We start from the raw sequence: 26,825 nt of genomic DNA, 5'->3' as shown, positions 1-26,825 counted from the left end.
TCTAAGATACCCATGAACTTGAGCACAGTTGGTTGCTAATTACATGAACTATGAACAAGGAACTTTGCTGGATTGGTTCACTATTATTTTTATGCTGAAATACTGAGTCTATCTTTATATTAATGGTTCTAGGGTCCTTGGTTATTTGAATGCCTGTCTTCACTGAGATGAAAAGAAAACCTCAGTGAAATATAAAAGGCTGGATGTTAAATGCACCCAGCTACAAAGTAAAGCAAGCCATGATTTTAAAATAGCCTGTGTTGAGTCAAATTTGATCACTTAGATCAAACTTAAACATAGAAGAGAGTTCTGGAGAAATTTTCTAGTAGGTTTGTAAAGAGAAAAATTCACTAGTTCTGCAGTGGGAGTGGAAGTGATGTTGTCTCTGGCGGAAAAATATAACCATATGCTCAGGGCTTCTGATGAGCCCAGCTAGGCTTTACCCCTGTGTGCCTTTAAAAATGTTGGCTTGAATGACTTGTTTTTGTGCCTCAGCCTTGCATGGCGCACACGTCTAGTCACAGACTGTGACTCCAGCTGTTCTTGTCCTGTCCAGAAGCAGGAGGGGCCAGGGGAAGATGAGAGTTCCTATGCCCTGGCTCTTCTCCTTCTTCATGATCACCGAGGGCTGGAATGGCTTCCTGGGGGTGAGTTTGCGTACGTCCTGTTTTCTTCTCTACCACCTCCCCTCTGTCCTTCTGGCACTTTGAGCGTCTGTCACTCTCTAGGCAACTGCAGTGACAAAATTTCATAGACTTGGCATCCGAAGTGCTGGGTTCTTGTCTCAACAATACCAGCATTAGCTGTGTGGCCTTGGATGAGTCACTTCAACTCTTGGAGCTTGGATGACCTGACTGCAAAAACCGGGATCTTGGACTAGGCCATACTGGAGATGTTTTCTAACTCAGCGCATCCTCTCCTATGGCCTCTTTGATGGAGGAAAAGCATATAGATCGACATTAGCAGTCCTTGGCCTCTTCCCTATCTATACTCACTTTCCTTTTTTTTCCCAATAACCTTTTTTTTTTTAATTGAAGTAATAATTTACATATTTTAGTTTACTTTACATAGTTAATTTACAATGTGTTAGCTTCAGGTATACAGCAAAGTGATTCAGTTATACATATATATATGTATACATATATATATTCTTTTTCAGATTCCTTTCCATTATAGGTTATTATAAGACTTTGAGTATAGTTCCCTGTGCTATACAGTAGGTCCTTGTTGTTTATCTGTTTTATACATAGTAGTGTGTATCTGTTAATCCCAAACTCCTAATTTATCGCTCCCCACCTGCCCCTGTGCCCCCTGGTGACCATAAGTCCGTTCTCTAAGTCTGTGAGTCTGTTTCTGTTTTGTAAGTAAGTTCGTTTGTATCATTGTTTTAGATTCCCCGTATAAGTGATATCATATGATATTTGTCTTTCTCTTTCTGACACACTTCCCTTAGTATGATAATCTCTAGGTCCATCCATGTTGCTGCAAATGGCATTATTTCATTATTTTATATGCCTGAGTAATATTCCACATCTATGCCACGTCTTCTTTATCCATTCATCTGTCAATGGGCACTTAGGTAGCTGCCATGTCTTGGCTATTGTACATAGTGCTGCTGTGAACATTGGGGTGTATGTATCTTTTCAGATTAGAGTTTTCTCTGGATATATGCCCAGGAGTGGGATTGCAGGATCATACGGCAACACTGTTTTTAGTTGTTTTAAGGAACCTCCATACTGCTCTCCATAGTGGCTGCACCAATTTCCATTCCCACCAGCAGCATAGGAGGGCTCCTTTCTCTCCACACTCTACGCACTTTCTTGGTGCTTTCATCTGGGGTCATGGTTTTAATGTTCTCTGCATGCCAATGACTCCAAAATCTGTGTCTCCTCACACCTGTTCCCCGAACGCCACACTCACCTATCTACTACCTACTTGGTATCTCCAGTTGGGTGCCAATGTCCCCTCAACTTACTATGTCCAAAATTAAACTCTCGGTTTTTTCTCACCAAACCTGCTTCTCCTTGCCCGTCTCAGCAAGTGGCATCACTGTCTCTCCAGCTGCTTAGGCAGAAAAATTATTATTACGCTTGACACTTCTCATAATCCAAGTCTAAACCATTAGATCTTTTTTTCTAGTTTTCTCTTTAAAATATATCCAGAATCCAAACACTTCTCACCAACTCCATGGCTACCATCCTGATCCACACCTTCATCATCTCTCACCTATATTATCTCGGTAGCTCCTGAAACGCTCTCATTGCTTCGGTGCTTGTCTATCCCCAACATGGCTGCAGGATTGAGCCTTCTAAAAAGTGGAGCAGAGCACATCTTTCCTCCGTTCAGAACTCTCCAGCGGGCTCCCATCCCACTCAAGCAAAAGCTAAGCCCTTGCCACAGCCCGGAAGGATCTACAGGACCGGCCTCTCCAGAGATACTCTCTGACGTCACTTCCTGCCCCGCCTCCCCGACTCCGCTTAGCTACTCTGGCCTTCACGTGCCAGGCATATTCTTATCCCAGGGCCTTTGCACCTGTTCCTCCCTCCTCCTGGGAAGTTCTTTCTTAGGGATCTTCACTTTCCTGCTTCCTTCAGGTTTGTGCTCAAAAGGCGCCTCAGTGATGTCCTTTTCTGCCCCCCTCCCCCACCATCCCTGGCTTGCATTTTAGATCCATGATTTCAGTTTATCTGGGAAATCCAACGAGGCCTTATGAAATACAATATGACCAAGCCTCGCTGTAATTCTTCTTCTTTTTTTTTTTTCTCTTAACAGAGTGATGATGGCATCAAAACAAAGCAAGAACTCATTTTGAATAAGACAAAGCCTCTAGGTGAGACTCCCTCAGATAGCACGGTACAGCACACCCTGGAGCCCAGAGAGCAGGGTTCAAATCCCAGGGGCGCTCCTGATGGGTTTTATGATCTTTGGCACATCCTTAAATACCTCAAATCCGTAAAACGATAATTACAGTAATTCCTTGTGAGGATGAAATACTATAATAGAGGCATAGTATCCTGTCCCATAGCCAGCCAGTAGCTGCCCCATACTCGTCCTTTCCCTCTTCACCTTGATCCCAATAATGTAATGCATGGCACAGACGTCAGTCCAGGAATGAGTTGTGGTCTGGAATTTGATTTGCGGGTCTGATGATTCCAGCACGGTATATATTTCCTCATGGAAACAATGGTACACACAGACGGTGGTTAGGTTTCTGGGTCAGTCCTCAAAAGCCTTTTTACGGTGCCATGAATCTGCCACCCAGCAATGTGCTAACAGGGCCATAGACCTTCCCACACTGTAGCAAGGCTACAATTCTTTGGGAAAATGAAACCAGAGCTTCAGCTTGGAATGCCATGGAAAGGTGTTCCCAGTGCCATGCACTATCCTAAGTGTGTTAGATGAATTAAAGCCTCACAAAGATCCTCTGAGTTAGGTACAATCGCCATCTTTATTTTACACGTAGTGAAACTGACAAGGCCGGTGGGTAGGTGGGGCAGGATTCGACGCCCAGTCAGTCTGGCTCCGGAACCAGAGCCATTCATCTTTCCCCCCTTCCCCACCTATTACCTGCTTGGGCCTCCCCTTCGCTTACATCCCTCGGAGTAATTCCCACGGCCGGGACAGAGTTTCCGGCCTTAAGGAGATGCGGAGAGGGGTGAGTTGGTGGCAACTACAGCAGGCAGGAGTCTCCTGTAACTGTCCCGGGACATGCTGCAGCTTCTGGATTTCCTTCTGAGAAGCCTAGGGATTGATCCAGCTGCTTTTCTTCCCTCTAAATCTCCCAGCTCCCCCGGACCCTTAAGAAATGGGACAGTCTCATAGAAGCTCCCCATCTCACCTGGGCCTGTAGAAAGCATGGTCCCGTCCTGAGAGATCTAAGGGATTCTAAGAGATTTCACTGCCGATGATAACAAAATGAGACCCAGGAAAAAAGGATGTTCACCTTTTGCCTCTTTTTCTCTGAGGCCCTTCACATTCTTAACCTGGGGTCCACAGAGGACCTTGGGAGGATTTTGAGACCCCATGGAACTTCATACAGAGTTTCATGTGAATGTGCCTAAGTGAATTCTGGGTGCGATTCCTCTTCTCTCCCAGCCCAAAACACCTAATGGTCTCTTCTTAGGGAAACAAAAGGTACTGCTCAGAAACAATAGGGTGGAGGTGAGGATGCATCAAGGCTCAAGTAAGGTTTGCTTTGGTTTTACTTGTGCATTTCATCTCAATAGCAAACTCAGCTAATTAGTGGAACATTTGTACAGGAGAAGGAAGGGCTCTTTAGAGAGGAAAGAGGGGAGTGAGGGTTTTATATCAAAGATACATCCAGGAGACCAGAGCTGAGGGAGGAGTCGGGTAGAGTGACCGGGACTTTCTCGCCTCTTCTCCCTTCAGTCTTGACCCTGAAACTTGACTCTGGATGTGACCTGACAAGTATATAAAGTCAGGAGGGCGATGCTGGGGTGGGTCAGAGAGCACAGAGCAGCTGGCCTGGCTGAAGTCAGAGGAGAGAGGTGTCTTAGGCACCTGTGGACCGTCTGATGTTTTGCTCGGGATGCTCATTTTTAGTCCATGTCTGGATGAATGGAAGTGACCAAGCCACGTCCGTGACCCTCAGGCTGAATCTGACAAGCGCTCCGAGGTCACTTGCTCTGCAGTATCTCCCTCCCAGCCTGAGAAAAGAAGCCTTTGGCGGTCTCTCTTTCTCTCTAGGTCCAATCCAGGAATACGAGCTGCTGATTCAGGTAGCCTATCGAGATTCCAAGGAGAAAAGAGACGTGAAGAACTTTCTGAAGCTTTTGGAGCCTTGCCCTGTCTTTGGGCCAGTGAAGATTATCAGAGCAAAGGCCACCACGTGTGAGTCAGTCTCTGGGAACTGGCAGTGGAAATGGGGAAGGTGGTGTGTGAGTCGGGAGAGGTTAGGTTCTGCTGGGGAATCAATCATCCCCCCAATATCTGTGGCTGAAAAGAATAGATGCTTGTAAAAACTATCTGGCCAACAGCACTAATGACCACCACAATGGGGTTGGGAGAAGTTAAATGATTTATCTACAGCAAGGGTTCTCAGAGTGTGGTACCCAGACCGACAGTAGCAGCAGCATCAGGGAACTTAAAGGAAATGCAGATCCCTGGCTCCATTCCAGACTTACTGAATCATAACCTTTGGGGTGAGACCCCTCCCAGAAGGTTCTGATGCATGATCACGTTTGAGAACCATTTACTGCACACCATTGTGCATATTTTCACAACCGTATGTGGTGACTTTGCCCCATTTTTTTTTTTTTCTATTGAAAAGGAAAGGTTCTTTGGTGGGAGTTTTAGGTCCAATACAAGCATACAGGATTGGTTAATAAAATTTTTCATCATGACTCTCAACAAAAAGGTCTCTCTGCCTTTGCCATATTGCTAACAGGGACTTTGGGGGAGTGATGCTAGGTGGATAGGAGCCTCCGATAAGACAGTGGACAAATACCATCTAGAACCCTTTAAATAACTCTCAGGTCGACATATCCTCTTCTGCTTCTTTCTCCATGTAAGTGGTACCGACTGGGCACACATCCTTCTTTTGGACGCTAGCCCCGGACACTTGATTGTTATGTTAGCTGGGTTTCTGATCCAACCTCAGTATCTATTGAGTGGGACGTTTCCTTAACCTTAAACATACTTGTTTCCGTCTTGTTTTCATCCTTACAGCTTTTGGAGAGAAATAGCTCTAGCTTTCGGTTCAGATTCTATATCAGAACCAAAGATGAGAACTCAACCATAGCCAATTTATTAACCAGGTCCCGTGAGACCAAGCTCTGTTTCTTTTTGTGCAGACTGTGGTATCCAGAACGGGGTCCTGCGCTGTGCCTGTGACGACGGCTACTCCTGGTTTCCTCCCTCATGCCTTGATCCCCAGAAATGCTACCTTCACACGGAGGGATCTCTCCAGAGCTGTGATTGTCATCTCAACAACCTCACCCAGAGTGTCCATTTCTGTGAGAGAACAAGTAAGTGTGTAAGGATACACCCCTCCCACCTCCACATGTGACAGAGAGAGAAGGACCACTGGGCCTGGGCCCCAGTGTTTCTCTTTGCCTCCCAGAGAAGAGCCAGTGTTTACAGGGAGTTGGAAGGGCAGTGATGACGTACCCTGCTAGGCTCGGCTGGACACAGCGAGAGCTTCGTCAGTGCAGAAAATTCAGAACTGCGAGCTGATGTTTGGGTGCTAGTTCAGCCTGGAGGTTCAGCTGATGTTTGGGAGCTAGTTCAGCCTGGAGGTACATCCAGCTCACCTCGACAATTCTATGATCCTTCTGAGATTTAGGGAGCTTCCCTGAAATTCCAAGTAGGGGAACAGCTTGAGTAAATAACGTTTTTCTTCCCACCTTCTGTTTACTTCTTTGGCCAACATCAATTTCCAGAAAATAAAAATTTGGAGGTGTGAAGGCAGGGAGGGTTGCCTAGTGATTACATTGAAAGAAATTCTGTAAATTGCCAACAAATATGTGTGTTGAATGAATTGCCAAAACCAAACCAAAGTTGAAAGTCTAGTTTAGGAGCCAGTGGACGCTGAGGGAGCTACTGCTGACTTAGGCTGATGCCCAGTGGATGATGGGGTGAGCCGCATGACGTGGGCTCCGACAGCTTGAAGGACGTTAAGAAACGTCCCCAAAGACTAGTCCAGTTATCTTGAAGCTCCAGATTTTGGTAGAGTGGAGCAAAGAGTGAAGGAGGACCTGAAATAGCCCAGCTTTCCTGGGTCTCCCTGGGTCCCTTTCCCAGAGCCACAGCAGTTCAGGTTAAGGTAACACTTCTTTATTTATTTATTTAAAAAATTTGATTGAAGTATAGTTGATTTACAATGTTGTGTTTAATTTCTGCTGTACAGAAAAGTGACTCAGTTTTATATACATCTATCTATCTATCTATCTATCTATCTATCTATCTATCTATCCTTTTTCATATTCTTTTCCATTATGGGTTATCAAAGGATATTGAATACAGTTCCCTGTGCTATGCAGTAGGACCTGTTGATTATCCATCCTGTATATAATAGTTTGCATCTGCTAATCCCAGACTCCTAATCCTTCCTGCCTCAAGTAACACGTATTTATTAACCACCATCTTTATACCCAGATCTGGGGCAAATTCTGGGAGGTCACCATGAGGCATTTCTCTTGCTGTCGATCAATTAGCAAGCTACCTGGGGAGGCCAGAGGCTGTTAACACATGAAAGAAGACAGTGTGATCTCTTCAACAAATTTTGATGAAAGCCTACACTTTGAAAAGTGGTCCAAGTCTGATCCATCTTTGGGGGATACAAAGATGGATCAGATAGAGATTACACTCACAGGGAGATTCCCAAAGTAGAGTGGGGACACACATACATGAGGTGTGTTCACAGATAGATGTGTAGGTGAAGAGGCTGGAAGGGACGTATGGATAACGTACTGTAAGAATTTAAAGGAGAGGGAGACTCTTTTCATCTGGGGCCCAGGGAAGGTCTTGCTAAAGAGGCGCATTTAACTAAGTCCTGAATGAAAGATACACAGGATTTGTCCATCCAGAGGTGGGGAATAACCTGTTCCAGAGGAGGAAAGCACCAGTGATGGGTAAGCAAGGGGTAAGTTGGAGTTAGCGAGTAGTGATTTTTTTTTTTTTTTTTAATTTTTAAATAGGGACAACGTTTAAGCTCAGGGCCTAGACTGGGATAAGTGCCTTTTATAACCACATGTGAGTGGCTACTCATTTACCTGCTTATAAGGTCATCTTGATGATCGCACTTTCCCATTATATTCCAAATCCACAAAAGAGAATTCCGGTTTTATAGATGCTTCCTATATTACTTTAGGTGAACATTCATCATAAAAAGAAAATTGACAAAACAAAGAAGAAAGAAAGGAGTTGAAGTACCAGTGTCAAATAGACGGGCTGAATTAGACTTCTGTAATTTTAAGCTATAATATATCAAGTGAGTAATTTTTATCTCTGTAAATTTCTTTTTATTTTCCATAGAGGTTTGGGGTACTTTCAAAATTAATGAAAGATTTACAAAAGATCTTTTGGATTCATCTTCTGCTATATACTCCAAATATACCACTGGAATTGAAATTCAAGTAAGCACCTTCTACTTATTACAAAAGAAATCCTTGCCTAAACGTAAGTTCAGGTGTTTCCAATTCAATGTATTTATTTAACACATATTCTTAATTTTTCATTTCCAATGACTTATTACATAGCAGTTAATCACTCTGCCCACAAGTGATGTATTTCGAACATTTTCTTTCAAGGAGCGTTAAGCAATTGACTTCTTCCCATTCCTTTAGTGTTTAGTTTTGCTCATTTGTTAGGGTAATATTAAACCAAGCCCTCTTGATTCTTTTCTTTCTTTTTTTTTTTTAAATACTAAGGATCTTTATTCTCAGGTCTGATATTGAATCTGTGGCTGCAGGTAATGTCACTATTTTGAGAATAAAAGTTCCCGTTATCTTCATTCTTTGCAAGTCTTCAGCCACAAAGTTACACCTTATTCTCATAACAAGATGAGTGAATCGAGCCTTCTTGATTATTTTCTGATTTTTATTTGTCAAAAGAAAGTTTTCATGATGCAAGCTCAATTGTTAACATTTGGGGTTTGCTCCTTAAAGAAGCCTCTCTTGTTAGAGGCTAAAGAGGGTTCCTGACCAAAATTCTGGACTTCATAATGAAGTGACATAAAACTACCTCTACCTAGGATGGTGGCTTAGATGTGGTCCAAACTGAAGACATGCACAAACACTTCGCAGGCAGATTCAGTTTAAGCATCTATTGAAATCAATGGCTTATTTAGGGGAAGGAGAAACTAGATTTTGGATGAATTTATGACATTATCTGGCACCCGACCCATCCTCTAGTCTAAGCAGTTGGTTCTACATTCTTTATTAGCAACCTCAACATTAAATTATATGTGTGTACGGAGGCGCGTGTGTGTACATTTTCTGCTATCATTTTAAATGTATTTCTACAACATGCAACTACCTCTCACCATATCTCTTTCCTTTTTTTGCTGCTTCCGTTGGTTATTCATTGTCTGCGACCATTTTTTGCTCAAATGTCTTTCTTGTGTGGGAACAAAGATCAACATATTGCTTTTTGCTCTCTTTGTAAAGCTTAAAGAAGCCTACAAAAGTATCCAAGGTTTTGAGTCAGTTCAAGTCACCCAGTTTCGGTAAGTAATACAGCGGTCTTAGAAGGGCATCCCTGGAATCATGCACCCGTCCTGCAGGATGCCTCATGCTGTTTCCAAGTGACCTTGACAGAAAATAAGTCAACTGCTTTTTGAAGTAGGATTCTTACTAAAACTGAATAAAAGTCTGTGGTGCTTTAAAAAATCTTAAGAAGAAAGCCTATATTCTCATTTAAATGCCTTTGCGAATATCAATATTAAATGGCATTCTCGAAGCTATGGATCGGAAACTAGAATTGGAAACCCGCATGGCTTGGAAGGAAGCAGGAGGACGTGGTGTGCGTGCATGGGAAGGGGCGAGTGGTGGTGACAAGGGTTGTGGGTTGCGGAGGGATGCGTTTTCTCCTTCCATTAACACAGAGGGTGTGATGTTGTATAACTGGGGGCCAGAAGGGGCTCCTTGGGTAAAATATTATATTTTTGTGTAGATATCATGTAGGCACCATAGTTCAAGCCCAGTAGTCATTGTCTACAGCAAAGAAAGAGATATTTAGTAAATTACCCTTTTGTTTATACTTTAATTCAATAGTTATTTGGTTAGTTACCCGGTGTGTATTGATTACCAGCTATTTATAGTCTGCTTGATAGAGGAAGTGACTTACAGGTCAGAGAACTTAACTTCTTATATACTTTTTCCACAGCTAAAGAAGAGCTATAGGAAATTTTCAGTAGCTTTTGCTATAAATATACCGTCCTGGACATTATCCTTTAAGCCCTCTCATGTACCTATAAAAAGGCTCACATGTATAATATTGTTTAAAATTCAGTGCTAGGAAAAACACTGCTTCTTTTTTCTTATATCAAGGTCTATATAATTAATCTAACTTCTGTTTTTGACTTTGCCGTCATTGAATTCATAGACAGCATTGAAACTCAATCAACAGTTTTGTATTCAATATTCACATGTTTCTTTTCCTTGGTCCTGGTTTTCTATTTATATTTCTAATTTATATTCCATCATATATATATATATATATATATATATATCTTACAAACTGTCTCCAATAATTTGTAGACAAAATCACAGTAAAAGTAGACATAAGTCTATAAAACACAACTATTTTGGTTTTACTCTTTACATACATGATCTAAAGTAAATCTTAGTCTCTCAGTCTCAATTTATTTATCTGTCAAACAAGACTGTTAATACCTGTGGAATTTGAGTTAACCTCATTACATAAAATGAAATAATAGAAAAATACTTTTCAAACACTATAGAAGGGCCGTATCAGAGAAAAGGCATTGTGATCATCACAGCATAAAAGGGTATTTGGGTTTATTTATTGTGAGTTCAATGTGGTTCAATGTAGTGATTAAGAATTTGAGCTTTAGAGAGCCAGAGGTTCATATCCATCAATTAATAATTAATGACTTGACCCAACTTCTTTAGGACTCAGTTCTCTTATCTATAAAATGAGAATAACCCTAACCCTAACCCTCATGGAGTTGCAGGATTAAACTAATCCATGTTATCTCACTTGCTTTCATAACTTCAAATACCATCTGTATACAGATGGGTTCTAAATTTATTACTTGACCTCAGCCTCTCCCCCAAACTCTGGACTCCAATATCCAATGCCTATTAACATCTCCAGGTGATTTTCTAGTAGGCATGTCAAATGTAACATGTCCAAAATGGGAGTCCTCCAACTGCCCCCCGTCATAAACTTTCATCTCCTTCTCCCACTGTCTTCCCCATCTCATTTCCAGAGATGCTGTTCTTCTAATTGCACAGACCCAAACCTTAGAGCTATCCTGTCTTAATTTATTTTCCAATAAATTATACTTAATTATTGAAGTATAATTTACATACAGTGATATGCTCAAAACTTAATTGTACAGCTCTATTAGCTTTGACAAATACTAATACACACCACCTCCTATCAAGACAGACCATTTCCATTATCCCCAAAGTTCCCTTGTGCCCCTTTCCAGCCAATCTCCATGCACATTCCTACCTCCCTACCAGAAATAACCACTGATCTTATTTCTATCACCATAGGCTGGTTTTGCTTATGCTAGAACTTTACCTAAATGGAATCATGTAGTGTATAGTGTTTTGGGGGGGCCTGGCTTCTTTCACTCAGCCTAAGGCCTTTGAGACTCATCCTTGGCTTTTTGAGTATCAGTGATTCCTTCCTTTTTATTGCCCAGTAATAATCCATTGTATGAATATACTACAATTTGTTTTTCAATTCCCTGGGGTCGTCCTTGCCTGGTTTCTTTCTCCCACACCCAGAATCTGCTCCGTTAGCAAGTCTTCTGGCTCTATCTTCAAATACAACCTGAAACTGACCAGTTCACTTCTCCCCACACACACTGCTACTCAATCCGTTCAGGGCACCACCCTCTCCTTCCTAACTAGTTTTCCTGCTTCTCTGCTTCCTCCCTTCACCTATTTTCTACACAGCAGCCAGAGTGATGATCTTAAATTATAAATCTGATCATGCCATGCCTTTTCAAAAAGAGTAAAACCTTTTAATAAAAGATGAAATTCAGACTCAAAGGCCCTGTTCCCTCTGGCTCCTGGGTACCTCTCGAGGGTCATCTCCTAACCATCTCTCACCTGCTCATTGAATTTTAGTCACGTTAGCCTTGAAGTTTGTCAGACTCACAGGCATTTTCTTGCCTCCAGCCCTTCTCAGGTGCTGGCCACGCTGGACCAATTCTCTTTGCATCACTGGCTGTTTCTTTTCATCCTTCAGGTCTCAGCTTCAAAGATCCTCTGCACAGAGAAGCCTTTCCTCACCAGTTTTATTTAAAGTGGGCCTCACGTCTACTTGATATTCTTTTTTTTTAAAGATTTACATGAAGAAAACTTTATTTTATTTTTAAAGTTGTATTGGCATGTTGTTGATTTTCAATGTTGTCTTAGTTTCAGGTGTACAGCAAAGTGAATCAGTTATACATATATCCACCCTTTTTTAGATTCTTTCCCCATATAGGCCATTATGAAGTATTAGGTAGAGTTCCCTGTGTTGTACAGTAGGTCCTTATTAATTATCTATTTTGTATATAGTAGTGTGTATATGTCCATCCCAATCTCCCAATTTATCCCTCCCCCCACCTTACCCTCTGGTAACTATAAGTTTGTTTTCTACATCTGTAACTTTATCCCTGAACTTGTCTCTCATAACACTTAACAAAATTTGGAATTATATATATATATATATTTATAATTATGATTTTATATATTTGGTGGTATTTGTTTCTTATTTGCCTTGCCTTCTCCACTGGCACATAAGCTCCAAGAAGGCAAAGACCAAATCTGTTTGATCTATTCCCACGGACCCAATGCCATCCCCACACAGAATAAGCCTTGAGTGACTGAATGAATAAATCTCATTTTTCTTTCCACATCATCATTGTAGAAATGGAAGCATCATTGCTGGGTATGAAGTTGTTGGTTCCAGCAACACATCTGAACTGCTGTCAGGCATTGGGCAGGCGGCTAAGAAGGCTAAGACAGGCCTGCATCAGCTGTTTCCACTAGAAGACAACTCTTTCAGAGTGTTCGGAAAAGGTAACACTGGATTCCCATCCTCTGTAGGGAGGTAGATAGGGGAGCCTAATTAGTAGATTGTATTATATATTGGAGATGTTCCCGAAACGGAATTGTTCTAAGACTGACTTCTAGTGGAAACGAGCAGCTGTTTCTCCTCCCGACCAGGATGAAACTCAATTTCAGCTCCACTATTTCAGACGCTTGCTCAGGGTCAGCTGACCTCCAGTTCTCAGTGGAAACGCCACACAAGACTGATTCACTGCAGGCGCTGGTGGAAATGATTCAGCAATCGTTTCCTGGTATACATGCTGCAAGAGCCCTGGGGCTGATGAAATTCCTAAATCCTAATCCAAGGGACCCAGGAGAGAAAGCATTTTTTCCAGGTCATTCACATACACCCAGACACACGAACACACACAGATATACATAGACACACACACCCTACTTCTTTTCTTCAGATGTTTAAAAAATTCTTTACATTCAGTTTTAAACCTCTCTTACCAAGCTTTGTGCCACTTTCAACATTTATTCAACAAATATTTACTAAGTATCCAAAGTGATTAGGCACTTAAGACACAGCAGTGGGGAAAAGAAACAAAATTCATAGCCCTTGTGGTTCTTCCTTTCAAGGCTTCCTCTTCGCAGCCCAACGTGGTAAGAGTATATTATGAAGGGCCAGCTGCGGGAGGAACTAGTGGCTGATCACGATGTGAGAAGCCTTTAAAGGGGTACAAAGTAGGACATGTCACCCCCAAATGGCAACTGCCCATCTTTTAACCCTATCATGCCTGCTTTGTCCCATAGCGTCTTGAAGATTTTCTGGTTTTCTAGCATTCCCTGAAAGAGTGAAAATATTTCCTGGGAGGGATCACACCCCGTGTTATTTTCACCGAATACTTAACTATTTGATAGCCCATTAAATTCAGATTGTTGGCATAGATCAGACACCTGGAGGGAAAGGGGGCCAGCCTTGGGGAGGGTAGGACATCAGGAAAGAGGAAAAGGGGTTGATGGGGTGAAGCTGGGCATCAAAGACAAACTTCTCCTACTCCTGAGTTTTGCCTGGGTTTTGTCTGAAAACATGACTTAAAAAGTACCGCTTTATAGTTTATAGAGAGTGTCAAAATATTCAGAGACATTTTTCTTCTTCGTTTCCATTCTTTTCCAGCCCAGTGTAACAGCATAGTCTTTGGATTTGGGTCTAAGAATGATGAGTATACTCTTCCCTGTAGCAGCGGCTACTCCGGAATCATCACGGCCAGGTGCCAACCCTCTGGGTGGCATGTCCTCAGGGAGACGTGTGTGCTCTCTGAGCTGGAAGAACTGAAGAAGGTAAAAAAAGCATTTCCGCCTTGCAGATTTGCCCTGGTTTTGAGTTTCACAGTGGGTGTCTCCCAGTGAGCACGGCTGGGTGGAAGGTAAAATGTATCAGTTTGTCTCATTGGTCAGAAGTCAGTGACATCAGACCCTGGGAAACGCAGGGAGTGTAGGCGTGAGTCGTGAGTCTAGGTAGCAGCCGAGAACCTCAGAAACGTAAGATTGGGTGGTTTTGGGGGGAGGGTGCTGCAGAGGTGTGAATCAATGCTGAAGAGAGCTGAAGATGGCAGAACAGCAACTAAACTGACCTCTGAAAGCCTGGGAATCAAAGATCCAAGTGAAGGTATAAGTCAGAAGCTATAACCTTAGTACATTTGTCAGAAACCGGGGCAGGGAATGAGTCAGCCATATAGAATGATAGAACTTCAGTGGCTCTCCAGGGCCATGTGCCTCACCAACTTCCTTCTATAGATCAGAAAAGGGGAGACTAAGGGGCTAGTGGTCCCTCTGGTAGCAGTAGTGTTGAACTAGAAACATGGTCACTTGATTTCCGGTCCAGTGCTATGACCTTCACATGACGCTCTCTTAGGAAGTTTCAAGTACTTAAGATGTAGTAGATAGAAAGATGGAAGCAAATGGTGAGGATTTAAAACTCAAGTCATGGAAGAGGAACTCCAGGACCAGCTCACAGACACTATCCTGCAAATAGTTCATAGTGAGCAGAACTTCAGTCCCAGCCAGAGACCCTGCTTTGGAAGCAGAGAACCCCACAGTATTCACCAAGGGACCGTGGAAGGTTTACTGCTCTCTTTCTGGACCTCAGTTTTCTCATCTGTAAACTGCGGAGGGAGATTGGAGCAGATGTCTTCTGAGGTTCATCCTTGTTCTTGCCTTCTTTGGCCCAGTTTCTGGACACGAATCGTAGCTGGGACCAGGTCACCCCAGGGTGTGAGGACAGTCAGATCCCAGGCGCCCTAGGCAGAAAACAGCTCTGTCAGCTGAGCAGAGTAAAAAGGAAAACGGGGGATCTGGGATCCGGGGTTGATGTGCTTTGAACAAAGGGAATATCCCTCGTGGCTGCCTTCCAAATTAGCTCAGTGTCGTGGAAGCAGATGGGAGCCTCAAGGAAGAAGTAAAACCCAAATCCAGTGACCAAGTGTAGCAAAGTCTCCACTTATGTCCCTCTAAATCCTCTATAGGGATTTCTCAGCACAGCATAATGGATATAACATAGGATTTAGTGCCAAGTAGACCCTGTCTTTCCACTTCCTAGCTGGGTACTGTTTGGAAAGTCACTGAATCTCACTGAACATCGGGTTCTGTATAATCAGGGTAACAATTTATATAAAAGTGCTTCTTAGTGAATCTCTTCAAGTTTCAATTTCCTTAATCATAAAATGAAAATATCATGGTACCTCCTTTAAAGGGTAATGTAAAGATGAAATCAGTGAATCCCCAGTAAAACGTTTAGCACACTGTATGGAAAATAAAAAGCACTGAATGACAGCCATTAGATCGTTGTTATCATTGTTATATGATTACCCTACGTTATAATGCACCATACAAATGCTGGTTATTCGTGGCCATGAAATCTGATTTAAGTCTGATGAAGCACAAGCATTTCATTGTTTTCTAGAACATAACCATTTCTGTTCCTAGAACTTCAGTGTGATTGCCAGCAACGCCACTGAGGCAACCGTGTCATCCTTGGTGCAGAATCTTTCAACGGTCATTCAGCAAAACCCATCAACCACAGCCGGGAATCTGGCTTCTGTGGTGTCAATTCTGGGCAATATCTCATCCCTGTCCCTAGAAAGACACTTCAGTGTGTCCAGTTCGACAATGGAGGTAAGGTCTGCCTGAGCTTGAATGGCTCACTTTAAATGCTCAATCTTGCAGGAGGAATGGCAGAAGCCCCAGTTGATGGGGTGCTGTTGAAAAGGACCAAAGAGCCATGTAACAGTCTTGACGTGAGCTTCACTGCTTCCTCAGCAGTGTATAAGCAACCCCCGGGATCAATTATGTGAGTTCAAAGTGAGAGGGAGCCGCCTCCAGGCAGACTGCCTGGATAGCATCTGGCTGAGGGGAAGGCGTGAGCCTCTGCCCTGAATGACACAGGTGCCAACTTTTTAATATTTAATATTGAGTTGGCAGTTGTTCCTTCCCGTGGCTATAAGCTCTGACTTTAGTATATCATATTTAATATATTTTAAGAGCTCCATTTTTTCAACTGGGGAATTCATGACTTAGTTTGGACATTTAAAAATTAACTTTAAAAATTACTCAAATGAGACATGCTCACTATAAGATATACAAATAAACAAAAAGAAAAATAAGTGATATGTAATCTTGTCACCCTAGAATAGCCACTGCTTACATTTTACGTGTCACCTCAGTGCCTAGAAAATGGACAAGGGACACATAGCAGGTACTCAATAAATATTTGTTAAATAAATATCCTTCCAAACACTTTGGATGTGTGCATTTTATATGTTAAAGCATATAATATTTTACAAAATTGGGTTATATAATATATATTGTTACATAGTCACACAATCCTGCTTAACTGTATAAGGTTAAGAGATGTCAGAGATGACATTAAGTGTGAATAAGTTAAACTCCCTGAATCAAAGATGCTCAGATTTGTTTTTTTTTTTAAAGTCTGACTATGCATTGTTTACAAGAGACCAACTAAAACAAGATGACACAAAAAGGCTAAAAATAAAATGAAGGACAAAAACAGAGCAGCAAACACAAACAAAAGGAAGGCAGAGGTTGCTGGGGCAATAGGAGAAGCTCACTATGCGATCCAGGCCAGAAGCCACAGAGGGCTCAGTTAGGGTAAGACTCAGCCAGAGGGATAGACGCCCACAGCAGATGCCTGGGAACCAGACCCATAAGAGTGAGTGAGGGTCCTGGGTGAGAAAACGCTGCCTTTCAGGTACGTTTGGAAAAGGAACCTGGTTTTTGTTGTTGCTATTGTTTTTGTTTGTTTGTTTGGCCTTACTGCTTGAGGGATCTTAGTTCCCCAACCAGGGATCGATCCTGGGCCCTCAGCAGTGAAAGCGCAGAATCCTAACCACTGAATTGCCAGGGAATTCCTTGAAAAGGAATCTCAAACTGAGGCCGACCCTTAAAACACACAACAATTCAATGCTTCCTTGTTGCATGTCCAGTGTTTAAGGATTTTTGCTTTATATTCTCCTCTATTAAAGAAAAGTCATAAATACAAATGAATTAAAACTTGAACATTCATGACATGAATTTAGAACTTCTGATATTAGCAAAAAAACATGATATGGGAAAGCAATTTCAAGTAACGTTTCACTCTTGGACCCTCAGCCTGAGGAGTCATGCAGTCCCGTTTGCCATCTCAGAAGGAAGAAAATGCACACTCTGCAGCACCCATTGTAGGATTCTCCTCTTCTCCTCCGAAGCCCCAACCGGAGTATGAATTCCCGGGGGTGATCACTGTGGAACTGACATGATTCTGCTGACCCTCATTTCTTTCTTTTTTTTTTTTTTTTTTTTGCGGTACGCGGGCCTCTCACTGTTGTGGCCTCTCCCGTTGCGGAGCACAGGCTCCGGACGCACAGGCTCAGCGGCCATGGCTCACGGGCCCAGCCGCTCCGCGGCATGTGGGATCTTCCCGGACCGGGGCACGAACCCGTGTCCCTTGAATCGGCAGGTGGACTCTCAACCACTGTGCCACCGGGGAAGCCCTGACCCTCCTTTCTTAACCCAATGCTTCCACTGCGCGGAGCCCCAGAGCTGAATTTCATTGCTGAGTTTTAATGTGGTCCTCAGCTGAGCCAATTCTCTGGGCCATTTTCCTGAGCTTAAGACTAGCGACTATCCACCCATAGTCCTCTGATCTGTTTACTCAAAATCCAAACTGACTTTCACCCTTGTATTTCAGAATGTCATCAGTATATCTGACCACATCCTTAATTCTACCTCGGTGACCAACTGGACAGTGTTACTTCAGAAAGAAAAGAATGCCGGGTCCCAGTTCCTAGCGTCACTGGAAAACATCAGTGTTCTGGTCCCTTCGACAGCTCTGCCTCTGGAATTTTCTCAAGAATTCATTAACTGGAAAGGGATTCCAGCATCCTCAAATCAAAGCAATTTGGGTTACAACTATCAGACTGAAATGTTCCTAAAAAACCCCTCCATTCCCATCAGAGGCCATGCATTAATTAGGTCAGACCAATTCCAGGAGCCCCTTCCAGAAACTATCATCAGCATGACCTCCTTGACCCTGGGGAACATTCTACCTGCTACCAAAAATGGAAATGCTCAGGTCAATGGGCCCGTGATATCCATGGTTATCCCAAACTATTCCATCAATGAAATTTTTCTGACTTTTTCCAAGATAGAATCAAATCTGAGCCAGCCTCATTGTGTGTTTTGGGATTTCAACCATTCGCAGTGGAACGATAATGGCTGCCACCTAGTGAATGAAACTCCAGACTCGGTGACGTGCCGCTGTACTCACCTGACCTCCTTCTCCGTGCTGATGTCACCCTCTGTCCCCCCTGCCATCGTTCCCATTGTGAAATGGATCACCTTTGTGGGACTGGGGGTCTCCATCGGAAGTCTCGTCTTATGCCTGACCATCGAAGCTCTGTTTTGGAAGCAGGTCAACAGAAGCCAAACCTCGCACATGCGTCACATTTGCATGGTGAACATAGCCCTGTGCCTCCTGATCGCAGACATCTGGTTTATTGTCGCTGCCTCCGTGCACACCACGGCGAACCCGTCTGGAGTCTGCACAGCTGCAGTGTTCTTCACACACTTTTTCTACCTCTCCTTGTTCTTCTGGATGCTTCTGCTCAGCTTCCTGCTGGCTTATCGGGTTATCCTGGTGTTCCACCACATGGTCACGCCTTTGTTGGTGGCTGTCGGGTTCTGCCTGGGCTACGGGTGTCCTCTCATTATATCCATCGTCACCATTGCGGTCACACAACCCAGCAATGGCTATGAAAGGAAAGATGTGTGTTGGCTTAACTGGTCCGATGGGAGCAAACCTCTCCTGGCCTTTGCGGGTCCCGCCCTGACTATCGTGGCTGTGAATCTGGTGGTGGTCCTATTAGTTCTCACGAAGCTCTGGAGGCCCGCTGTTGGAGAAAGGCTGACTCAGGACAGCAAGGCCACTGTCATCCGCGTGGGGAGGAGCCTTCTCGTTCTGACCCCCCTGCTAGGGCTCACCTGGGGGTTTGGCATAGGAACAATGGTTGACAGCCGGAATCCGGCCTGGCACGTTATTTTCGCATCACTCAATGCATCCCAGGTGAGAGTGGTGAGAACAACCTATTACATCATCTGGTAATTGGAATAATTGTAGAGAATTGAGGATGGGAAAACCACTCTGGGGGTGATCGATCTCATTTCCCTGCCTCTAGCAGGACTATTATAACCCAAATTGCCTGGCAACAGTGAATAGAAAAAAATAAAATAAAATAAGATCCAGTCTTCCCAACAGTGATTCTCATACTGAAGCAGAATATTGGGCTTCTTCAGTAATCCATTCCAGGGTTTTAAATCTGTTAGAGTTCACATAGCTAACACTAATCTCTCTTGCTGTTGACCCAGTCCTCTTTGTCTTGTGCTGATGTCTGTTAAAGCACACAGGGAAAGGGAAATAAATCCAGAGTGCTTTTTGAGTCTGAATGGTGCAGAGGAAGTCCCTAATGTGCCATAAAGCAGGGCCTGGCCAATTGTAGGCAGCACTGTCTTTGTAAATAAAGTTTTATTGGAACACAGCCATGCCCATTCATCTACATAGGGCCTGTGGCTGTTTTCCTTACACAGGCAGAACTGAGCAGTTGTAAGAGACTGGATGACCTGCAAAACCTGAAATATTTACTCTCTGGCTCTTTACAGAAAAAGTTTGCTGAACTCTGCTGCCAAGGATGGGTTTTACATGCCATGATCAGAGAGTATTCAGAGAGTAGGTGGGCAAAGCAATCCTTAGGTTTTGGCGAATCTGGAAGAGAGCCTTCAGTCCTGGTTCAAGAAATATTTGCTGGGTCTCCTCTGGACAACGACTCAGGGTAGTGGTGGTTAAACGTTTGAGCTCTGGAGTTAAATAGCTCTGGGCTCAAATGTGTCATGCTATCCAACTGTGTGACTGCTAACAAATTATTTAATTTCTCTTTACCTTAATTCTCTTAATTATTTAATTTCTCTATACCTTAATTCTCTCATTAATTAATTAATTACCTGTAATATTAAGTACCTGATAATATTATTAATATTAATTAATATTATTAATTATCTGATAATATTATTACCTGTATCTTAGAGTAAATGTGAAGATTAAATGAGATCATTTTAGCACTTAGTGCAGTGCCTGGCACAGAGTAAGTGCTCAGTAGGTATCTCCTGAATCCAGTTGGTTCTCCACCTACTGCAACAAACCAGGGTACATTTAGGTGGTGGCACAGAGGGCAGTCATGGAGAGCACACACCTAATGGTGACAGGGTTAGGGAACAGCTGTCCAGGGCCCTTGGTGACACGCTGTCTGAACAGGCACCAACTGAGGGTCCTCTGCCTGGGAGGAGAATTTCAAGGTCCAAGAAAGACTCTGCCAAGGGTTACCCAAGGGCTGGATGGACCTGATGGAAAGGATGCTGATATAGTCAACTTCCTCTACTTGGCCTTGGGGTCGGACTTCAGTGACTGCTGACATCATAGACGCTTAGTTAATGTTTGTTTAATGCCTAAAGAAAGACTAAGACATAGAAGCAAATGGAAGTTCTTTGTTTTGGGTTTAGGATAACACAAAGGGGAAAATGGTGCTCCACGTGTGTTTCAGACTTTATTCACGCAATAATTTAATTATATGTTCAACCAAAAAAAAAAAAATGTTTGCGTACTTTGTGTTAATCCAGGCATCGTGGAGTTTACACAGTATCCTTACCTTCAAGGACCCACAGTCAACAGGGGGACAGACAAGGAAATAATTTCAGTGTTGGGGGATATAATAGAATAGTAATACATATAAATGCTTTCTTTACTGGAAAAGGAAAAGATAATACATGTGCCTTATTCCTTTTTTTAAGGGTTTTTTCATCTTATGTTTTGGAATGCTCTTGGATAGTAAGGTATGTGTATTCATTTCTCTCTTTCTCCTTTAACCCAGGCACCTAGTCCCTCCCCTTCAGTTCTAGGGCCCTTATTCATGTATAAGAAGTTAGACCATGGGTACCTGCATAATAAAATTCTATAATTTCACAAAAGGCGGGTTCCATCAGGAGACAAAGAAACTAAACACTCATTGCTGAAAATAGAGCTGTAGAGAACTAACCACAACATATAATGTGAACATTGTAGAAAAAAAGGGGAAACTTGTTTTTACTTTTAAATTATGATTTGGCATAATTAACCAGCAGAAAAACTTTCCTTAGGGGTGAATTCCTTTTTGCTCCTTTACTTAATTTATTCATTCACTTAAAATATGCTGAAAGGCCTATCTATATGTATGTTTCTAGAATTTTATGTAGTAAATATTACATAGCCTCTAACATTAAATAGAATTCCTAATGAAGGATGACCAATGTAAGTAAAAGAAAATAGAAAAAAACTTGAACTTCTTTCATTATTTTTCCAAGCTTTGAGCAATTCTGCAGAGAGAAGTAAAGACAATAAGCTAAAAAATGTAGCCTCTGCTTTAATAAGAAGATAAGGATATTTTATCATTATCATAATTGTTGCACATGCCTCCAAACCCCTGTTTACAAAGAAGCAATTTGCCTCCTTCTTGATTGGACTAAATAATTCTGTTGTTTGCACCATTCACTCGATAAGGACACTCTTCACTTCAAAGACAAACTTCGATTTAGCCATTATTGCCGATTACTAACGTCTAGAATCTGAATTATTATGTTTTTTGGAACTGTTGCTCTTTGTTGCATTCTAGATTTGTTTACAGGTAAAGAAAAGAAATAGAAAAGAAATCCTTTCATCAGATCCACATGCTTATCGCTTATTAAATGCTTCCGGGAAATACTACTACTAAATAACAATTACACTCTTCAGTTTTGTTCTTTTTTTTTTGCGGTACGCGGGCCTCTCACCGCTGTGGCCTCTCCCGCCGTGGAGCACAGGCTCCGGACACGCAGGCTCAGCGGCCATGGCTCACGGGCCCAGCCGCTCCGCGGCACGTGGGATCCTCCCGTGTCCCCTGCATCGGCAGGCGGACTCTCAACCACTGCGCCACCAGGGAAGCCCTTCAGTTTTGCTCTTGATTTGCCTCTGTACGATTGCCTATGTGTAGTTCCTCACTATTTCTTTTTTGCCCTGTAGCTGCGACAGCTGCTACTCAACAAGTTGTCTCCTTTAAGCTTTTGGAACCAAGCATCAAAGGTAATCATCTCCTGCAGCCGTGGAGGCAGTTCGTGAAGTTCCAGTTTTGCACTTTTTTACACAGTCCCACGGCAAGCCCACTTTTGTGTAAACCCCTTGAGTTTCTATCCCGTTATATTCCTGGTATCTGGCACGATGTCCAGCACATGGTCAATACTCATTAAAGAGCTGTTGAATGAATGGGTGAATGAGTGAATGGATGAATGGATGCGAGGGTGTGGAAAGCTTCAAGGATGCTCAGGCATGGGGGTCTGTGGTGCTCTTGTGAGCAAATACATTTCAGCGGTGTTGCTTGTTATAGTCTGACTTGTCTCCCAATATCTAGAATCAGTAGGGTCATTTTCTCTGCCTGCCTGTCTAGATCTCCTGCAGAGCACTTTTCCTTCTCCAGAAAATCAGACGGGGAAGCCTTCATTAACTTCTAATATGTAAAATGATCTTTATGAATTTTCCCTTATGCTGGTGTACCTGACTTTGTCACTTGCAGTTTTAGCTCTTCAGTCTACAAACTGACAAGTTTGTATGGAAACAAAGGATTCTTGTTTCCATTCTTTGCCACAAAAATGCAATCCACTTAAGGAACGGTATAGTTAGGAACAAAAGTACTTGCCTCTCGGTTTTGTCTTTTTGACATTAACTCAGACTTGTGTCTTTTAGCAACACACGGAGGGCCTCTCAGAAAGGGTTCTAAAGCAGAAATTTCTGTGTGTGATAAAAATCAGCCGATTTAAGTGCATGAAGAACTACTTGGATATTTAGAGATTCTTAACAAGGGATAATATAACGTTTTGAAATTAAAAAAACAGTGAGGAAGTTAGCCTCTGGCATTTTTATAAAATAATTTTCCTGGGTCTGCATTTCATAGGAGAGGGCTGTGACCCCAGGAGCTGGCAGACCTGATTGTATTTCTGACTCAGTAACCAATTGGCTGTGTGACCTCGGGAAAGTCACTTAGTACCTTTTGGTTTCAGTGTTCTCAAGATGTAAAAATTAAGTGTTAGACTAGTTACTCAAAGCAGAAGTTCTAATATTCTGTGATTTTGATTTTATGTCTTGAAGAACTAAAATCCCTTGAACCAGAAAATGTGAAACTAATGAATCATTCTCTACTCTTAAGAAAAGGAGGGAGTTACAGCATGTGTGACTGCATTAAAGTCAAACCTTTAGTTAGTAAAGCAAGACAGGACACTCCCCACCCTACAAAGCAGGAAGTCAGAATTTTTCTCACTGGAAGGCCAAAGAGAGAAAAACACTGAAAAGGAAAATACACCAAAACCAAAAGTAAAGATGCCTGACAGTGGTTTATCTCCCTGTTTTTATTTTTATTTTTTTGCAGTACGCGGGCCTCTCACTGTTGTGGCCTCTCCCGTTGCGGAGCGCAGGCTCTGGACGCGCAGGCTCAGCGGCCATGGCTCGCGGGCCCAGCCGCTCCGTGGCATGTGGGATCTTCCCGGACCGGGGCACGAACCCGTGTCCCCTGCATCGGCAGGCGGATTCTCAACCACTGCGCCACCAGGGAAGCCCTATCTCCCTGTTTTTAATGTAAATTGTTGACCTTTTTCAGAAGGCAGCAGTGGTCAGTGAGGGCTTTGCATCTTCTGGATTTGTACCCCTTCTCCAGTTTCACTTTCAAATTAGGTGACAGAAATGAGATTTTGTTTTCTGGGTAGGTGGCTCATTTGCTTTCAAGTAAATGCACATTTGGCAGAAGAAAAATTGAGTATTTGTAATCTTCTGAGGGAGTCTGAATGAAAAAGCAGGCACCTGAAAGAATACTTTGAATGCCTAAATGACTTGGTTTTCTTTTGTGCAGCAAAACTCATCAGATTCATCTGTCAAACCCAGATTCAAAAAGACTTTCAACCCATTCCAACACAAACGTGAGTTACAACAAACCAAAGGTTCTAAGAGGTAGGAAGAAAGAACATGAATCCATCATGGGCAACTCACTTTAGAGTCCAATCAAAATTCTTTGGATTTCTGATAAAGTTCAAGTGTCGGAACTTGAAACAGCATGTTTCCCTCCCAAAATGCTCAATGTGCTCATCCAGAAGCTTGGGGTCCTGTTATCCCTGCCACCAACCAGCCTGAGGGCTTTTAATAAATCTGTTTACCTTTTTGGGCCTTTGTTCCTCATCAGTAAAAGGAAAAACTAAGAGATCACTAAGTTTCCTTCCAGCAGTAACATTCAGTGATCTCAAACCAATCTCATTCCCCAGCGTCTGAAAATACGGTGCTTCTCTTCTCAAATGAGAGATGTCTGACAAATGTAAGCTTCTATGGCATTAATAAAATGCTGTACACCCTAACCTCTTCCTAACACTGTCCAAAATTGTAAGGAATTGCATAGGCTTATTTTCATTTTGGTCTTATGCTTGATTCCAACATAGTAGCAATAATTCTTATCCTCTTTTTCCTCTTTTAGGCAACTATGTACTTTCTTATACTGGAGAGTCCTCAAACGACATCACGCTAACTCAGTTTTCATCAACTGGATAAAACCGGGAACCCTAAAATCAAGGAAAAGTTTTTGGAGCAAATTGACATTAGAGCTAAATGTCAGTGAAGAAATCATGCTCCATATTCAATGGATTTTTCTGATTTCGGAGTCTGAGAATATAACAAGGAACTCTCAGCAGTTTCATGACAGCCATCTTTATCTTCAATTAAATGGAGAGATTTACTTCCATGGGGTTTGATTCAAAGGAATTGCTTTATAAATGTAGAAGATTAAGTTTTTGTCGGAAATTATGTCAGTTGTACTAGCCTCTCACTGCCACAAACTATGGTTTCCTTTTTCATAAAATAGCATTATTCATGTGACATTTCTAATCACCTGAATTGGAGTAAGGAAATGTCATGAAATCACTTTAGATGCACTGATGGACCATGTTCACTTTCTTATAAAAAAAGTCACTGGTGAAATTTCCTAGAGAAAAGGCGTTTTCCTCCAAAAACTTCCAGTTGGATTTTATGCTTGTTTTTGTGGTACAGTCACTGAACTTTGAAAGTTAATCAGAAACAAAATAGAAGTGTCCATTTCAGATAGCTTCATAGCTGTTACTTAGGAAGTATAAAGCAGTATATATATATATATATATATATATATATATATATATATATATATATATAAATGCATTATTTTTCAGTTTACAAGACACTTTCATCTGGTCCCCCATCCAATGACGTGAGGTGTCCAGGCAGACCTAGTGCAGACATGATGAAATAGAGGCTTGGACAAGTGAAGTGACTTCCCAAAGTGAAGCCAGTAAAGGGCGCTTTTAGGACTTTTGGTTCCTAGTCCATTTCTACAGCCTCATAACAGCCTTGAAAATTACCTGCAATCCTAAGCAAGCCTTATGAGGTTAGATACGAGATTCATCACTCCCAGAATTCTCTCTATGTAAGAGGAAAATTGAGGGAGAATTTGGTTGTGAGCATCCAGAAAGACCTTAAAGCACCTGGTTTTCTTTCATGATACACTGTCGGCACTTTTGGAAGTTATTTACATGTATGGCTGATGCTACTTTTGGATGAGATAGAGAGCAGCAGGTGAAGGCACTGCAGGAAGCAACATTTCCCTTCCATACTGCCATCACTTTGGGCTCACCTGAGTTTCAGTCCTGACCACAGTGCCCAGAAGAACTAAGCCCTTTGATTCATCCTTGCTTCCAGAGCCTCCTAACAATCCGCGGTGGCATTTTTAAAGCAAGTGTTGATTTCTTTCAATAACAATTGCAGTGATGATGATGATGATGGTGGTGGTAAGAAGTCATAAAAGAAGAAGCTACGTGTAGAGGGTGCTCACTATGTGTCAGGCATTATTCTAAGTGCTGTGCATCTATTAACTCATGTAATCTTCACAATAAGCTTGTGAAGGGGGAATAATATTATCCCTGTTTTACAGCTGCTGAAACTAAGGCACAGAGAGGTGAGATGTGAGCAGGGCAACATGGATGGCAAATGGCTATGCCAGGGTAGTAGTCATGGAAGTTGAATTACAATAAGAAGAGGGTTATATAAGTCAGCCTAGCAGGATTGGAACTGCTAATTTAATTGTAATTAGAATCCTGGACTACTTGGTCTGCAAGGGAGCTCAGGTATCATCTAGCTACTATTTTATGAGTAACCCTGATGTCCTAAGTCTCAGCAGCCTGTGATTACAAAAGTAAGTCAAGTCCACATTTACTGCTATCTGTAGGAGTATATTAGTCAGCTCAGACTTCCATAACGGAACATCACAGACCAGTGGTTTAGACAACAGAAATTTATTTTCTCATGGTTCTGGAGTCCAGGAAGTCCAAGTTGAAGCTGCCGTTGGGCTTGTTTTCTAGTGAGACTGCTCTTCTGTCTTGTCTGTGTCCTCACATGGCCTCTTCTCCATGCACATGCAAATAGAGCTCTCTGGTGTCTCCTCCTCTTCTTAT

General features: G+C 42.4%; 1 protein-coding gene across 1 annotated transcript; it reads left to right on the top strand.

Moving 5' to 3' along the window:
* Window positions 1-578: 578 nt before the first annotated feature.
* On the top strand, window positions 579-24,897 carry ADGRF1 (adhesion G protein-coupled receptor F1; the record flags this gene model as incomplete). Its single annotated transcript, XM_082848414.1, has 14 exons — window positions 579-647; window positions 2,773-2,830; window positions 4,708-4,851; window positions 5,814-5,987; window positions 7,996-8,096; window positions 9,129-9,187; window positions 12,577-12,728; window positions 13,879-14,042; window positions 15,687-15,875; window positions 17,947-19,320; window positions 21,096-21,137; window positions 22,339-22,398; window positions 24,212-24,278; window positions 24,824-24,897. The coding sequence occupies 14 exons, from the start codon at window positions 579-581 to the stop codon at window positions 24,895-24,897; spliced, it is 2,727 nt and encodes a 908-aa protein (XP_082704540.1).
* Between the last annotated feature and the right edge of the window lie 1,928 nt (window positions 24,898-26,825).

This window comes from Leucopleurus acutus, assembly GCF_964270905.1.
Source record: "Leucopleurus acutus genome assembly, chromosome: 10".
Classification (NCBI taxonomy): Eukaryota; Metazoa; Chordata; class Mammalia; order Artiodactyla; family Delphinidae; genus Leucopleurus; species Leucopleurus acutus.
The sequence above is the reverse complement of the archived record's forward strand: the minus strand, read 5'-3'. Positions and strand labels throughout refer to the sequence as shown.